Source organism: Monodon monoceros, unplaced genomic scaffold, assembly GCF_005190385.1.
Source record: "Monodon monoceros isolate NGI ecotype Baffin Bay Population unplaced genomic scaffold, NGI_Narwhal_1 Super_Scaffold_10, whole genome shotgun sequence".
In the NCBI taxonomy this organism is placed as follows: domain Eukaryota; kingdom Metazoa; phylum Chordata; class Mammalia; order Artiodactyla; family Monodontidae; genus Monodon; species Monodon monoceros.
The window spans coordinates 53,009,559-53,026,691 of NW_021703766.1; the positions used below are offsets into that span (position 1 = coordinate 53,009,559).

At 41.3% G+C, this 17,133-nt stretch overlaps 1 protein-coding gene across 1 annotated transcript in view; it reads left to right on the plus strand.

Annotated features, from left to right (window-relative positions):
• Positions 1-713: 713 nt before the first annotated feature.
• The window catches only part of LOC114903474 (zinc finger protein 717-like), a 41,152-nt gene continuing 24,732 nt past the window's right edge, over positions 714-17,133 (plus strand). The window contains exons 1-6 of the mRNA XM_029236292.1: positions 714-962; positions 1,042-1,238; positions 2,380-2,506; positions 2,784-2,876; positions 8,875-8,964; positions 13,898-15,800. Coding sequence (XP_029092125.1) covers positions 1,224-1,238; positions 2,380-2,506; positions 2,784-2,876; positions 8,875-8,964; positions 13,898-15,800 — 2,228 coding nt within the window. The 5' untranslated portion in view covers positions 714-962; positions 1,042-1,223. The remainder of the gene's footprint in view (positions 963-1,041; positions 1,239-2,379; positions 2,507-2,783; positions 2,877-8,874; positions 8,965-13,897; positions 15,801-17,133) is intronic.

Genomic DNA, 17,133 nt, shown 5'->3' on the forward strand with positions numbered 1-17,133 from the left:
GATAATTGTTAGTTTTCATCATGACACTAGAGATTACATACAGTATGGAAGCTTTCTTTGTCAAATTCTTATGTTAGTACTTTTACACTCTTCTCTAACAATACAGGCGTCTTAGAGCATCTCAACTCAATTTACCACTTTCCAATTTATTTACAATATTGTGTGCTTTAAAAAATGTATTTAAAACCTAAGATATTATCGTTATTGTTTATAAGACAGTGTTTCTGGTTTGCCCAGTACATTGGTTTTCAAACTGAAGTGTGTGTACTCACAGGGTGTATAAAAACGCTTGAGGAGGTTCCTGAGCACACACGGTTTAAAGGAAAGCAGTGCCCAGCGCCTCTCCTCCCATACGCTCCCTTTTGTATAATTGAGCTGCCTGAGAGTCTCCTGCTCCTGAGGCCTGCTGCTGGGATGGATCTCGTTTCTCTCACCTCCTTTTTTTTTTTTTAATCTTAGACTATTTTTTTAAATTAATTTATTTATTTTGGCTGTGTTGGGTCTTCGTTGCCGCGCGTGGGCTTCCTCTAGTTGCGGCGAGCGGGGGCTACTCTTCGTTGCGGTGCGTGGGCTTCTCATTGCGGTGGCTTCCCTTGTTGTGGAGCACGGGGTCTAGGCACGCAGGCTTCAGTAGTTGTGGCACGTGGGCTCAGTAGTTGTGGCTTGCAGGCTCTAGAGCGCAGGATCAGTAGTTGTGGTGCACGGGCTTAGTTGCTCTGTGACATGTGGGATCTTCCTGGACCAGGGCTCGAAGCCACGTCCCTTGCATTGGCAGGTGGATTCTTAACCACTGCGCCACCAGGGAAGTCTCCTTCAACTCCTTTGACAGTCACCCCACTTCAACTTCACGGAATAAAGGAATACCCCCACCACAGTCAGAATCTTAGCCTTTTTGGCCAGAGGAATAAAGTCGTCTGGGGTAAAAATGGGACACTTGGCAATGCTGTGGGCATTGGGTTAAGGTGAGTGCCCGGGAGCAGCGTTAGCATCTGGGCCCAGAGGAAATGTACCCTCAGCTTGAATTTTCTCCTCAACCCACAGGTCCTGACTCCCCAGGAGCAAAAGAATCAGTAGAAGGAGGAAGAAGTTACAGGATTTGGTATCAGCATTACTGGGGACATGCTTGATTGAAGACAGGTATCAGAACAGAAATTTAGAGCAGATCCAGAAGACACAGCGACAGAGCCTCCTTACTGCCAGCTGTTTTTAGAGAACGGAAAAAAATGATCCAGGCCCAGGTGACTTTTGGTTTGTTTTATTCTTTTCTTTGTTCCCGAATGGGTTTGTTAGTTGTCTGAGTCATTCTAGGTAATTATTGCATGTAAGGGTGTCTTGGGGACCCTGGGTGTCTTTGTAGCCTGCTTCTGAAGTGAGGGTGATCCAGGGGACCCTAGAAATTGCAGCCAGTGTCTGAAGCGAGGGCAGTTCTATGGGAACTGTTTCCTCAGGCTTTGCAATATGACTGACTCTTGGTTTCCATGTTCAAATCTGGATTCTTAATCTACCTTTTTTCTTATATTGCTTTTATTTTTGTTCATTACACAGCTGACTTAAGGATATATTTAAAGGCTGAAATCATAACAAAGTACACATATCAAAAAATGAGTTTCTTCTTCATACACTTTAAACATGCTTATTAAACATTTAGTTTCTTATAATTCTGGCTTCTTGAGTCACTTCCCAGAAGATTCTGATTAACTGCCTATAAAGATTTAGTCATCCCAATTTCATTGACTTATGTGTTACATATATATATATATATATATATATATATATATATATATATGAATGTGGTGTTTCTAGGTTAAGAAGGTTTAACTTTTATACGTTATAGAACGTCTAATGATAAATGGATGGATGACTGACTGCACAGTTATATTTAGTTGGATCCTTGTATTTTATTAGGCTTTTGCTTGTTCCCTGTGCATTAAAAACAAACAACCCGGGGCTTCCCTGGTGGCGCAGTGGTTAAGAATCCGCCTGCCAATGCAGGGGACACGGGTTCGTTCACTGGTCTGGGAAGATCCCACATGCCGTGGAGCAGCTAAGCCTGTGCACCACAGCTACTGAGCCCGCGTGCCACAACTGTGAGACCCGTGTGCCTGGAGCCCATGCTCTGCAACAGGATAGGCCACCGCAATGAGAAGCCCGCGCACCGCAATGAAGAATAACCCCTGCTCGCCGCAACTAGAGGAAGTCCGTGCACAGCAGTGAAGACCCAACGCAGCCAATCAATCAATCAATCAATAAACAACAACAAAAACAACCCCCTAGATATATAGATCCAGCCTATAAAGTAGAAATGAGAAGAAAAACTTTTAACATTTCTTCCATATCATCAAAAGGACATCACTTCATTAAACACCACTGTTACTATAGGAAACCCTGACGTTTGACGATGTGACTGTGGACTTCACGTGGGAGGAGTGGCAGCTCCTGACCCCTCCTCAGAAGGACCTGTACCAAGAGGTGATGCTGGAGAACTATAGCAACCTGCTGTCTGTGGGTGAGGACGGCTCCCCTGTGCCCTTCAGAGGGTCCCCAGTCAGTGGTGTTTCCTTTCTCGGCTTCTGAAAGCTCTGGAGTGTCTATGATGCTCTGAAGCGGTAGATTTTCAGTCCCCTCTCTGGCCCATGAGAAGTGGGTATTCTCCCTTCTCCTGAGAGCACAGCATTTACTCTGTAGGTCGTGAAATCGTTTTGTCCTCATCTGTAGCATTCTGTCTTCACAGACCCCAAGCCCAATTCACTGGGTCTAAATATTCTATCATTTCTGGTGAATAGGTTATCAAGCCAGAAAGCCAGACGTACTCTCTAATTTGGATCACGGAGAACCATGGATGATGGAAGATGAAATCCACTGTCGAATCCATTCAGGTGAGTGAGAGACCAGCAAGGTGACAGACGTGGAAATCACACTATAGTTGGTCAGAGAAGAGTCACAGCTGTGAGGGGGTTGGACGCTGGGTAAGCAGTGCCTCCATGCATCTCTCTCCCGATGTCAGACCTCTTTTTCTTTGTAGGAGTTTAGAGAAAAATATATCCCTTCTTAGGGAAGACTCTTGTCTTTTCCGGGATCTGTTTCTTCTTTATTTTACCCCCATCTTGATTTTTGTTTACATAGTTTTCTTTTCCCTAGGATTCTCATATCTTTTCCTTCTTCTTCATACACTTCCACCTCCTTTTCTATGAAACTCCACCTTCCAAGGCCTCTCTCCAAAGAGAAAACTTTGAATTCCTCACTGTGTTCTAGCTGCTGCACCTTTCTGTCCCACTGGTAATGTTGATTTCCTTTGTCACATTCACCCCATGTTGGCTGCCGGTCCCAAAAGTAAACTGGTCTTCACTGTGCCTTGTCCCCGCTCTGAGGTTCTCCAAAGGTTTTGTTTTCCATTTTTTCCAATGATCTCCTAACCTTCAAAGTTTTCTTCATTGTCATAAGCTAAGCTCCTTAGGGTCACTGGAGAAGACTCCCAAATTCATCTGTCCCCAGTGTGCTCCACTACAGACTTGGGATCTATATAACTTACTCATCTTGATGGCAGCTCTCCTGGGTTCTGAATAACTGCCAGGACCCAGGATCATCTTCCCTCCCAGAAAACCACTATAAGTTTACATTCTCCCTTACTCTTATGCAGCCTCCATCCTGGCCATTCAGGCATTACCTCATATGTTCCCCATCTGCAGAGCTCTCTTATATAAATGCGTCTGCTGTTCGTGATGAATTTTTAACTAGGGACGTTATCTTAGCATCCTACGTTCTCAGTTCCGGTCTCAACCTGATCATAACTCTTGCTTATTTCAAATTAATTCCTTTGTGTATTTATTAGTTTTGAACTTTCTTCTCGTTGATTGTAGACCTTACTGTCTTCATTTCCCTAAAATTTTCATTTTTCTTTCCATTGTATTCTGATGACATTTATGCCAGCTAATCAAGTTACTTGGCAGTTAAAATTCTTCTTCTGTCCATGAACTCCATGATATGACATCATCATGCTCACAAAGAGATATATTTCCACCCTCTTTCTTAAATTCTCCCTAATGTGTTCCATACATGTGATTGATATTTTGATTCATTCCTCTACATTTTTTTGATAGCCTGTTGTATGCTGGAAGGTAAGACCAGTGAAAAACAGTATACATATAGATCACAAGTTTTAGTCTAAGAGAAAGGAGTCAAGAAATTAATCAAGTGTTTTGGGGGCTGGTGGTGTGGGATAAAAATAAACAAATAATATATCTAAGGGGTGAAAAGTGCTGTGATAAAGATTAAGGAACATAAATTATTAGAGAAATGCAAATCAAAACTATATTTAGGTACCACCTCACACCAGTCAGAATAGCCATCATGAAAAAGTCTACAGGGAATTCCCTGGCGGTCCAGTGATTAGGACTCCATGCTCTCACTGCCAAGGCCCCGGGTTCAATCCCTGGTCGGGGAACTAAGATCTCACAAGCTTGTGGGGTGGCCAAAGAAAAAATGTCTACAATTACCAAACGCTGGAGGAGGTGTGGAGAAAAGGGAACCCTTCTACGCCGTTGGTGGGAGTGTAAATTGGTGCAGCCACTATGGAAAACAGTATGGAGGTTCCTCAAAAAACTAAAAACAGAGTCACCATATGATACAGCAATCCCACTCCTGGGCATATATCCAGACAAAACTATAATTCAAAAAGATACATGTACTCCTATGTTCATAGCAGCACTGTTCACAATAGCTAAGACATGGAAACAACCTAAATGTCCATTGAGAGATGAATGGATAAACAAGATGTGGTACATATACACAGTGGAATACTACTCAGCCACAAAGAAAGAATGAAATAATGCCATTTGAAGCAAAGTGGATGGACCTAGAGATTATCATACTAAGCGAAATAAGTCAAAGAGAAAGGCAAATACCATATTATATCAATTATAGGTGAAATCTAAAATATGACACAAATCAGCATATCTACAAAGCAGAAACAGACTCACAGACATAGAGAACAGACTTGTGGTTGCCAAGGGGGAGGAGTGGTGGGGGAGGGATGGAATGGGAGATTGGGGTTAGCATATGTAAGCTATTACATGTGAAATGGGTAAACAACAGGGTCCTAATGTGTAGCACAGAGAACTATATTCAATATCTGTGATAAACCATAATGCGAAAGAACATGAATAAGAATATATGCACATACCTGAATCACCTTGCTACACAGAAGAAATTAGCACAACATTGTATATCAACTATATTTCTCTAAAACTTAAAGAAACAAAACTTTAGTCAGCATAACAGACGAGTAGGTGCTGGGGCTCCTCTTTAGGCTGGGAACACCTCTCAGATAAGGTGCCTCTGAGCCAAGAAATGTGGGAAGTTAGTAGGCTGCCGGGTTAGGAGTTTTCCAAGCAGAGAGGTTAGCGGGTTTAAAAGGCTGAGCCACGAATGAGTTTGAGAAACATTAAGGAGCCTGTGTGGACAGAGCAGAGTGTGTTTTCTGGAAAGTGATGGGTATAAGGCCAAAGAGGCAGTAACAGTGGGGGCAGGGTGGGGGTGGGGGTAAGATTGGTCACGTATTCCATTTCAAGGAAGCGTGATTTTATTCCCTAGTAAGATGAGAAAACACGAGGAGAGGACTTCCCTGGTGGTACAGTGGTTAAGAATCCGCCTGCCAATGCAGGGGACACAGGTTTGAGCCCTGGTCCAGGAAGATCCCACATGCCATGGAACAACTAAACTCGTGCGCCACAACTACTGAGCCTGCATTCTAGAGCCCGCAAGCCACAACTACGGAAGCCCACGTGCCTAGAGTCCATGCTCCGCAACAAGAGAAGCCACCGCAATGAGAAGCCCGCGCACCACAAGGAAGAATAGCCCCTGCTCGCCGCAACTAGAGGAAGCCTGCACGCAGCAACAAAGACCCAGCGCACCCCAAAATAAATTAATTAATTGATTAATTAAAAAAAAACACGAGGAGTTCTTGAGTACTGGAATGACATGAAATAATTTACATTTTTCAAGGAATCCTTTTGGCTTCTGTGTAGAAAGCAGACAGTAGTGGGCAGGGCGGCAAACAAGAAAGCCTTGTAGGAGGCTATTGCAAAAAACATGGTGACTGCGAGAATGGTTGGCTGCAGCATGTGTGGAGGGTTCAGTGTTGATGAGGTTCTGGATATGCTGCATGTAGAGGGCAAATGAGATTTGACATTACGTAAATACAGGCTGGGAGAGGAAAAAATGGATGAAGATTGTTGGTACGGTTGATACTGAATGCAAGACCGTGTGCCTGAAGCACAGTGAGGTCAAATACTGAAACGTCGGAGTTGGGAGCAGAGAAGGGTTTACTGCCTGACTGTGCCAGGAGTCAGGTGGCTCATGCCTTAAAAAGTCTGGAACTCCTTGAAGGCTTTCAGCAAAGCCCTTTTAAAGGCAAGGTGAGGGAGGGACCTGGGTAGTTATTGCACACTTCTTGGTGGTGTTGGATTCTTTGTTCTTGCAGCTGTCATGTAGGTCAGGTCATGGTCAGGTCACCATCTTTTTGTAAACCTTGAACAAGACAAATGTTATTCTCTGTTCAGGTCAGGTCACGGATGTTCTTGTATATTTTAAGCTATAGGCAGCATTCTTTTACAAAATGTACAGAGCCAGCATGACTAAGTACAGGCAACAGAGCACGACGGTTAAAGTGAGGTTAAAGTAAAAGGAACAGATCTGATATGGAGTCAGATTTGTTCTTCCCTATTACAAAAGCAGAGCAGTTCCTCAAGGGATGTTAACGTTTCATGGCACATGGGTCTCAAGTTCACGTGGGTCTCAAGTTCACATAGGACTTTGATGGTTCTCCATAGAGGTGATGTGGTGAGTGAGGTCCTTAACTGCAGTCCCTAACTGTCCTTCTCAAAAATGTAAAAACATGTTTCCTACAGCTGTTTCTTCATTTTATCTAATATGATATTAATCCTGCCTAATCTACACACATGCATCAGTCTGTGTCCATATGTGTCCATATATATTCTTTAAAGAATAATTTCTTTACAGATTTGATCATCTAATAACCTATTGTGCTCTATACATGTTTTATACAGTTTCTTTTGTTTCATTTAGTATATTAACTACTGAAATTAGCATGTATTGTGATTCTGGCATCTGGAATCTCTTCATTACTGGTTTTGGTATTGGCTCAAATGCTAATGGTGAATTTAGGAATCTGTATTATTCATGTACTTATAAGAATCATAGAGTTCAGTATTAGTAAATAGATGCTTATGAGGTAATAGAAAGTATGTATTGGTCTCTGCCCCGTTTCTGGCACAGAGCTCCTAAAACCTTGTGATTCCCTAAGTGATTAGAACACTAGGAACATCTCTTGTTTTAATATTGGCCTTTGACCTCTGTTCCTGACACAGGGCTCCTGAAACTCTTGTCATTTCCTGGGTGACAGGAGTAACTTTGTTCCAGCAAGGTGACTCTGAGTGGGCTACTGGATGAGGGCTGGTCACCAGAATGACCAAGCCATGGTGAGAAGCTTGTCCTTTTTATCCCCACACCCTGTTCTCTTGAGAAGGGAGAAGGGTTGAAAATGGAGTTACTGATTGATCATGCTTACATGATGAAGACTCCATGAAATCCCCAAACTATGATGTTCAGAGAACTTCTGGGTTGGCGAACATGTGGACGTGCCCTAAGATGGTGTGGAAGCATGGCACCCCTTCCCACATATCCTTCCCTACACATCTCTTCCATCTAGATATTCACCCGTATCCTTTATCATAGCCTTTAATAAAGTGGTAAACATAAGATCTTCAGAGTTCTATGAGCCCCTCTAGCAAGTGAATTGAACCCGAGGAGGGTGTTATTGGAACCTCTGATCTATAGCTGGCTGGTTAGAAGCACAGGTGATAACCTGGATTTGTGATTGGTGTCTGAAGTGGGGGTTGCGAAGTCTTACGGAACTGAGCCCATAACCTGTGGGATCTGGCGCTATCTCTGGGTAGATAGTGTCAGAATTGATTTAAATTATAGGATACCCAGCTGGTAGGGCAGAGAATTGCTTGTTCTGGGGAAAAAGTCTCCACACATTTGGTGACCAGAAGGGTCAGAAACGAAATGTTCTGTGTGGGTAATAAAGGAGACTCGCAGGGAAGAAGCACACAGTGGAGAAGAACTGGGTTTTTCACTACACAAGAAGGAAACGAAACTGGGTTTTTCCTTTACAAATGCTCACATATATAGAGATTGCACATGTTTTTACATCAGCTAGAGGAATTAACGGTACATTGCCGAAACTTCTTTGAATTTTCAACTTTAGTTGAATGAATGGAAGACTGCACAGTAACGTAATATCTTACTAGCTTTCTTACTCTATCACACCGTGTGAAGGAAAAAACCCCACTAATTTCCCATATGGCAAAAGTGAGCAGAATAATTTCCTTTACATTTTTCCATATTACCCAAAGGACATCACTTCGCTAAATAAGACCATGTTATGACAGGAATCCCTGACATGACGATGTGGCTATGAAGTTCACATGGGAGGAGTGGCAGCTCCTGGACCCTGATCAGAAGGACCTGTGCCGGGATGTGATGCTGGAGAACTATAGCAACCTGCTGTCTGTGGGTGAGGACGGCTCCCCTGGGTCCCTCAGAGGGTGCCCGTCAGTGGCCGTTCCATTCTCAGCCTCAACTCTTCAGACTAACTGCATTCGTCTGCAATGGTCGAGTCTCAGATCCTTCTCTTGCCCCAGACTAGAGGGTATAATAGCCCCTCTCTTGACAGAAAAGCCTTGAGGTTACAGATGTGAAAACTGTTTATTCCCTCCATGTACCATTATCCTTTCCTGCCGTATCCCAGCCCAGTTCAATATGTCTAAGTCTTCTATCATTTTTCATGAACAGGGTATCAAGCCAGCAAACCAGATGCTGTCTCCAGGTTGGAACGAGGAAGATGGCCAGTAGAAGATGACTGCCACGGTCGAATCTGTCCAGGTGAGTGGGTGAGACCCAGCAAGGTGGGCAGCCAGGGAAGTCGTACTCTGGTCAGGAGAGAAGGCGTCGGAGCTGTGATAGTGTCTGAGGAAACATAAGCAGCCCTACCACGTGCCTCTCTTCCAGTGTAAGAACTCTTTTTCCTTGTAGAAGTTAAGAGGAAAATATATCCCTTTGTTCTCTTTTGAGATCTGATCCCTGTTTATTTCATATGCATCTTGTTTTTCTTTAAATAGTTTTCCTCTTCCTAGGATTTTCAAATCTCCCTCTTCTTCATTCACCATCACAGGATCTCTGTGTTACCACTTGTCTTGCTGTGAAATTCCACTTTCCAGGCCTCTCTGGAAAGAGCGAACTTTGAATTTATCACTCTTCTTACTACTGTACCTTCTTCCTGCCCAGCTAGGAAATAATGATTTCCCACCATAACATCCAACCCCACCTCGGATGCTAGAAAAGATGTTTTTACCATGCTACATGTTAGAACTAGGTCATAACTTCTGTCTGCTTCAAATAATTTCCTTCATAGTTTTGCTAATTCAGATTCTCCTGTAGTTCTTAGATGTTATCATTGTATTTATTTTCCTAAAGCTTCTGTTCTCACTCTATATTTTTTAACAGTTTTATTTAGATTTAATTCATATAATATCAAACAATTTATCCATTTAAGTTATATAATTCAGTGGTGTTTTATTATATTCACATAGTTGTGCAACCATCACCACCATCAGTTTTGGAGTATTTTATATGTATATATCCTTCTAGTAGCCTTTATTATTATAGCTTTGCCGTAAGCTTTGAAATTGGAAAATGTAAATCCTCCAACTTTTTCAAGCCTATTTTGAGTATTGTGGAGCCTTTGAATTTCCATCTGAATTTTCGAATCAGCTTGTGAAATTCTGCAGAAAAAAAAATTTGCCTGGGATTTTGATAGGGATTATATTGAACTGTATGTCAATTTGGGGAGTCATTCCATCTTAACCATATTTAGCATTCTGTTCCATGATCATTGAATCTTTTAAAATCTAATTAGGCCTTTAATGTCTTCCACAATGTTTTTTTAACTTTCAGAATATAAGTTTTGTATTTCCTTTCTTAAATTTATTCCTAAATAAATTGGTATTCTTTTATATATTATAGTAAACGGAATTGTTTCTTGATTGCATTTTTAGATTATTCATTGCTAGAATGTAGAAATAAAATTGATTAATTTCTTGTCATATTCTGATGACATTTAGTCCCAGTTAACCCTGTTTCCTGCCATATGTGATTACACTTTCTCTTTCAATGATCCCGTGATATGATATCATCTTACTCATAAAGAGTAAAGAGTTTTTGTCCTCTTTTTTTTTTTTTTGGCTGCGTTGGTTTGTAGCTGCGGCATGCAGGATTTTCCTTAAGGCATGTGGATCTTTCATTGCGGCACACGGCTTCTCTCTAGTTGTGGCGTGCAGGTTTTCTCTTCTCTGATTGTGGCACGTGGGCTCCAGAGCGTGTGGGCTCTGTAGTTTGTGGCACGCGTGCTCTCTAGTTGTGGCGCTTGAGCTCAGTAGTTGTGGTGCGTGGGCTTAGTTGCATGTGGGATCTTAGTTCCCCGACCATGGATCGAACCCGCGTCGCCTGTATTGGAAGGTGGATTCTTTACCACTGGACCACAAGGGAAGTCCCCTAAGTATTCTTAATATGTTCCATACATATGATTGCCTTCTGCAATTGATGTGCTAGCTTTACTCCTTTAAAACTTGCATTTTGAGAGCCTAATAGCATAATAGTTTTGAAGCTAATAGCAATACAAAACAGGAAAAAAAAATATATCTTGTCCCTTCACACAGAGTACGTTCTAAATTGAAATACTCTATAATGAATAATAAACAAATGCATAACTAACATGTCTTAGTGTAAAAATTGCTGTAAGGAAAATTAAAGTAGCTAATGGAAGAGTGGGTGTTGGGGCTTGGAACTGCCCTTTTAGGAATGGGAGTGGCAATCTGATAAGGTGCCTTTGAGCACACGGATGAGGGATATGACTAATCTTCCTTGGTGAGGAGTTTTCCAAATGTGAGACAGTGGGAAGTTGAAAGACCCGAATCTGGAATGTGTTTGAGGAACTTCGGGGAAACTTACATGGGTAGAAGGGAGTGAACAAGAGGGAAAATGACTAGAGTTAAGGGTAACAGGGTAGTAGCTGCGGGTTTTGGTACATAGGTCACAAACTGCCTATCAAGGGCATTCAAGACCTTGATTCTTTTCTGAATAATTTGAGAAAACAGGATTTTGAGTAGAAGAGTGGCATTATACAATTTTTAAAGTGGATCACTTTGCCTACTTTATAGAAAGTAGGCATTATTTGGGAGGGGAATGTAGTTTTATACTCTTGGTTACAATGTGTGACAATAAAATAATACAGATTGAAGTCATCAAAGATCAAATGTGCATGGGAAAGACTCCAGGAGAGGCTGCACATAAGGTTCCCGGTTGTCCTCTACCAGTGGAGTCATGTGAACAGTGCTGAATTTTCCCAGCAATGATGTTTGAATGTTTGATAACACGTGTGAAGTGTTGCCAACCAGGGAAGCTCACCCAAGCCTGCTGTCTCTAGACCCCAGAATCAGAATGTTAGTGTTGTCCAAAGCCTCAGGCATACAAAAAACGGGCATCTACCACAAATCACATTGTTAGTATAAACGGTATGTTATGGCTTCAGACCTCATGTCTAAAAAGACACTCTTATTAGGCAGCATATCAGGGACTCAGAGGCTATCTTCCAGTCATCAGTCATGGCCACTCATTTCTTTGCAAGATGCAGGGATGGAGTAACTGCATACCAACGTTCCCTTTTTACATAGGAACATAGGGTATGTTCCAGCTAGACTATTAGTTGGAATCTTGGTTACAGAAGCTTTCTTCTAAATTTGAGGTTAGTTGGGATTAGCAGATGCAAACTATTTTATGTAGAATTGAATAAACAATACAGTACTATTGTATAGCACAGGGAATTATATTCAGTATCCTGTAGTAAACCATAATGGATAAGAATATAAATATATATATTTATGTATGTATAAATGAATGACTTTGCTGTACACCAGAAACTAATACAATATTTTAAATCAGCTACACTTCAATAAGAGAAATTCTAAAATATTCAAATTAGTGCTTTGGTAGAGTTAGGTGAATGGTGGTCTACAGAATGAAGAAGGATGGCAAGATGTTAGACTATGATAACCAGTCTTTCAGTAGTCTGTCACACTTACCTTGAAATCAGATGCTGAGATCCACATCTTACTCATCATTGTATTTTGTTCTATATACCTGGATCTTCAGGGTACCCGTGATCACAATACTCAATGTTCGGTTCTCTTAGGTAGGCTTAATTGGATTCCAAACTCTACATGTTGGAATGGCTAAAGCCTTGGCCCTGTGCCTTCACCTTATTCTACATGTTTCTAAACACAGTCTCATCCAGTTCTCTATCTTTGAATAATCTATATTGATGATATCCACATTGCTATTTTCAGATAAAACCTTTTTAAAGATTTATATATTCAACCTGTTCATGTTTATATAGTACTTGGGTATGTAATAGTCATCTTTTTTTTTAATTAATTAATTTATTTTTGGCTGTGTTGGGTCTTCGTTGCTGCGTGTGGGCTTTCTGTAGTTGCAGAAAGCGGGGTCGACTCTTCGCTGCGGTGCACGGGCCTCTTTTGTTATGGAGCAGAGGCTATAGGCACATGCTTCAGTAGTTGTGGCACATGGGCTTAGTTGCTCTGTGGCATTCGGATCTTCCCAGACCAGGACTTGAACCCATGTTCCCTGCATTGGCAGGCGGATTCTTAACCACTGCACCCCCAAGGAAGTCCCTGTAATAGTCATCTTAAACTTTGTTTCACAATGCGTGCTAGATTTTCCTCTCATTCTGGACTTCAGTAATATTCCTCACGTTATTAAGAGGCATTCCACCTACCCAGTGGCTGAAACCACATAATTCTTGAAATAATCCTTGAGTCTTAACCTCTTCCGTGCTTCTCCCATTAAGTCCATCAGTGAACCTTGTCTTTTCTTTGAACATATCCTGATTTCCTCCACCTCTTACATATTCATTGCTCCTTTAACCGTGATTCACAGGCTGCAATTGCCTTCTTTATTCCTTTGCTTCAGTGGTCTGTACATAGAATTAAACCAGGGTGTCCTAAATTTTGACTCATTTCTGATACTATCTATGTGGAAATAGTGTCAGATTCTACAAGTTAAGGGTTCAGTCCCACATGGTTGTCCCAATGTCAGATGTCAATTGCAAGTCCAGATTGTTACCTGTGCTTCTGACCAACTGGCTGTAAGTTGGAGGTTCCCATGACCTGCTTCTTGGGTTCAGTTAATTTCCAAGGGTGGCTCTGAGAACTGAGAAACATTTACTTATGTTTATAACCAAGTGAAGAGGTACAAGGTCTGAAATGAAGAGGTACAAGAAGGCAAGGTCTGAAGGATTCCTGAATGCGGGAGCTTCTTTCCCCAGAACTGGGGATCACCACCCTCCTGGCACATGGATGTGTTCACCCATCCAAAGGTTGAGCAAATTTTGTTAAGAGTTCTTATAGAGCTTTAATATCTAGGCCCTCTCTCCTTTCTCAGAGGCCAGTGGGTGGAGCTGAAAGTTCCAACCTTCTAATCACTTAGTCTTTCTGGTGGTCAGTCCCATCCTGAGGTTATGTAGGAACCCTATGCTAAGTCACCTCATTAGCATCCTAAACACTTAGGAAATTACAAGGCTTTAGGAGCCCTGTGGAGGAAGACCAAATATATTTCTTTTTATACCACACATAGAATTGTCACTAAATAGTTACTTCACATGAAGGCAATTTTTGAAACAGTTTTCTTCCAAATTAAGATTATGAGAGATTGCGGAATGATTCCTTGTTCTCTTCTTTCCTAGAAATCAGGAAAGTTGATGACCTTCTGCAGCATCACTTGACAAATCACAGCATTCAAAATACTGTGGAACAATGCTGCGAACATAATACATTTGCAAATATTGTAAATCAGAGCGAAAGTCATTTCCTGTTAAAGCAAAATTGTGATATGTTTGACTTAACTGAAAAACCTTTAAAATCAAATATAAGTTTTGAAAACCAGAAGAGAAGCTGTAACTTAAAGAACTCTGCTGAGTTTAATGGAGATGGGAAATCCCTTCTCCATGCTAACCATGAGCAATCTTTTACTGAAATTAAATTTCCTGTAAGTGCAAAACCCATCAGCAATAACTCCCTGTCCACTAAGCAACAGAGAACTCACAACATAGAGAAAGCCCACGTATGCAGTGAGTGTGGGAAAGCCTTCTTCAAGATGTCTCAGCTCTTTGATCATCAGAGAGTTCATACTAGAGAAAAACCTCATGGATGCAGTCTGTGTGGGAAAGCATTCTCCAGAAAATCCAGGCTCACTGAACATCAAAGAACTCATATCGGACTGAAACATTATGAGTGCACTGAATGCAATAAAACCTTCTTCAAGAAATCGCAGTTCAATAAACATCAGAAAAGTCATATGGGAGAGAAACCTTACACATGTAGTGAATGTGGGAAAGCATTCACCACAAAGTGTCTGCTCATTTATCATCAGCGAACTCATACAGGGGAGAAGCCCCATGGATGCAGTCTGTGTGGAAAAGCCTTCTCTACAAAGTTCAGTCTCACTACACATCAGAAAACTCATACAGGAGAGAAACCTTACATATGCAGTGAATGTGGAAAAGGCTTCATCGAGAAGAGGCGTCTTATTGCACACTGTCGAACTCATACTGGTGAGAAACCCTTTGTATGCAGTGAATGTGGGAAAAGTTTCACCTTGAAGAAGAGTCTTATTCCACATCAGCGAACTCATACTGGAGAGAAACCCTATACATGCAATGATTGTGGAAAAGGCTTCACCTTGAAGAGCCCTCTCATCAGACATCAGCGAACTCATACAGGAGAGAAACCCTATGTATGTATTGTATGTGGAAAAGGCTTCACCATGAAGGGTGATCTCGTTGTACATCAGCGAACTCATATTGCAGAGAAGCCATTTATATGCAGTGACTGTGGGAAAGGCTTCACTGTGAAGAGCCAACTGATTGTACATGAGCGAACTCATACCGGAGAGAAACCCTACGTGTGCAGTGAATGCGGAAAAGGCTTTCCAGCCAAGGCCCGCCTGATTGGACATCAGCGAACACACACAGGAGAGAAACCCTATGTATGCAGTGATTGTGGAAAAGGCTTCATTCAGAAGGGCAATCTCATAGTACATCAGCGAACTCACACAGGAGAGAAACCCTATGTATGCAACGAATGTGGCAAAGGCTTATCCGCGAAAAGGAAGCTCGTTGCACATCTGCGAACTCATACTGGAGAGAAACCATATATATGCAATGAATGTGGCAAGGGCTTCACCGTGAAGAGTACTCTTGGTACACATCAGCAAACTCACACTGGAGAGAAACCGTACAAATGCAACGAGTGTGGTAAAGCCTTTAGGAAGAAGACATGCCTCGTACAACATCAGAGAGTTCACTCAGGAAAGACTTCTTTGCATGTACTGAATGTGGAAAATTCTCTTTGTGCAAAAATGATCTCATTACCCGTCAGAGAATTCACACAGGAGAGAAGCCATATGAATGCAGTGAATGTGGGAAAACCTTCACCACAAAGTCAGGGCTCAGTGTTCACCAAAGAAAACATACAGGAGAGAGGCCCTATGGATGCAGTGAGTGTGAGAAAGCTTTTGCCCACTTGTCAATCCTTGACAAACATAAGAGAATTCACAGGTAGTCACTTTGGGGAAGGCTGTTGCCGGTTGTAGACCCTCAAGATAATAGTATGCAGAGAAGAATCACAATGCAAAGAATGTGGTATTATCTTTAGTGATCAAGTACCTCATATTTTATATTGATGAAAAAATTTACAAAACTACTCGGATACAATCAGCCTTGGTGAAAATATTTTAGGACATTCTATGTCTAAAAAGTATATACTGAGATAAAGCCTATGAGTGTGAAAGACTAGGAAAGCCTTCAGTGAAAATAAACCCTATCATATGTGATCATCATAGATCATGAATGAATGAATGTTTCTAATTGGTAGAAGTATAATTGTGGGAAAGCCTTTGCCCAGAAGTAATACCTCAACAGATGTCCGTTATCACTAGAGAAATACTTTCCTGTGGCAATGAATATGGCAGGGTTTGCAGTAGTAAATATTGCTTTATCATTTGCCAGGAAATCCGTGCAGAAACCCATTCTATATGGTGGACGTTAACAAAATATCAGACAACTTAATGAAGGAAAGAAGCCTTGGGGAAATGATGAATGAGAGCATTCTGTTACAAGTCTTAAGGGATACTACACCTCACAAGCAACTGAAGGATACCTTCAGCCATATTTCTAGTTTCCTTGTCATTGATCTTATAAATTTTACATAGTGGCAGTTACTCTCAACATGGATTGAATTTTCATTATTTAACTTCTGCATTTCTTTGGTTCCAAGTTTGTGTTATTTCAGAATATTTGAAGTACTTCAAAATGAAAAATGTACTCGTTTCTTAAGTATAACAACAGATCTGGATGTGTTTAACCAAGTTTGTAAGTACCATCAGGGGGTTTATAAAATTAATATAAATGTGATGTTTTTATAACTTTTAATTTTGAAGTAAGTTTAGAATCACAAAAACAAATATTCCAGAGATTTCCTAAATGCCCTTCAGCCCACTACTCCCAAAGGTAAAATCTTATAATAACCACACAGTTTACCGTGTGGTTATATAATGTCAAATAGAGGAAAGTGAAATTGTTAACAGTGCTGTTAACTACAGGGTTTATTTCGATTGCACCAGTTTTAACATGTAGTAGTTTTTGTTTGGTTTTTATATATCTCCTTAAGAAACTTCATCACATATGTAGGTTCCTGTAACCAACACCCCAGTAAAAATTTAGAATGCTTTGTCAACACAAACTCCCTCATGCTACATCCTCATAGTCACATCCTTTCCCCGACACTAACCCTTGACATCACAGATCTTTTTGTATCCATAATTTTGTCATTTATAGAATATTAGAAAAATAGGGCCTCCCTGGTGGCGCAGTGGTTGAGAGTCCACCTGCCGATGCAGGGGACACGGGTTCGTGCCCCGGTC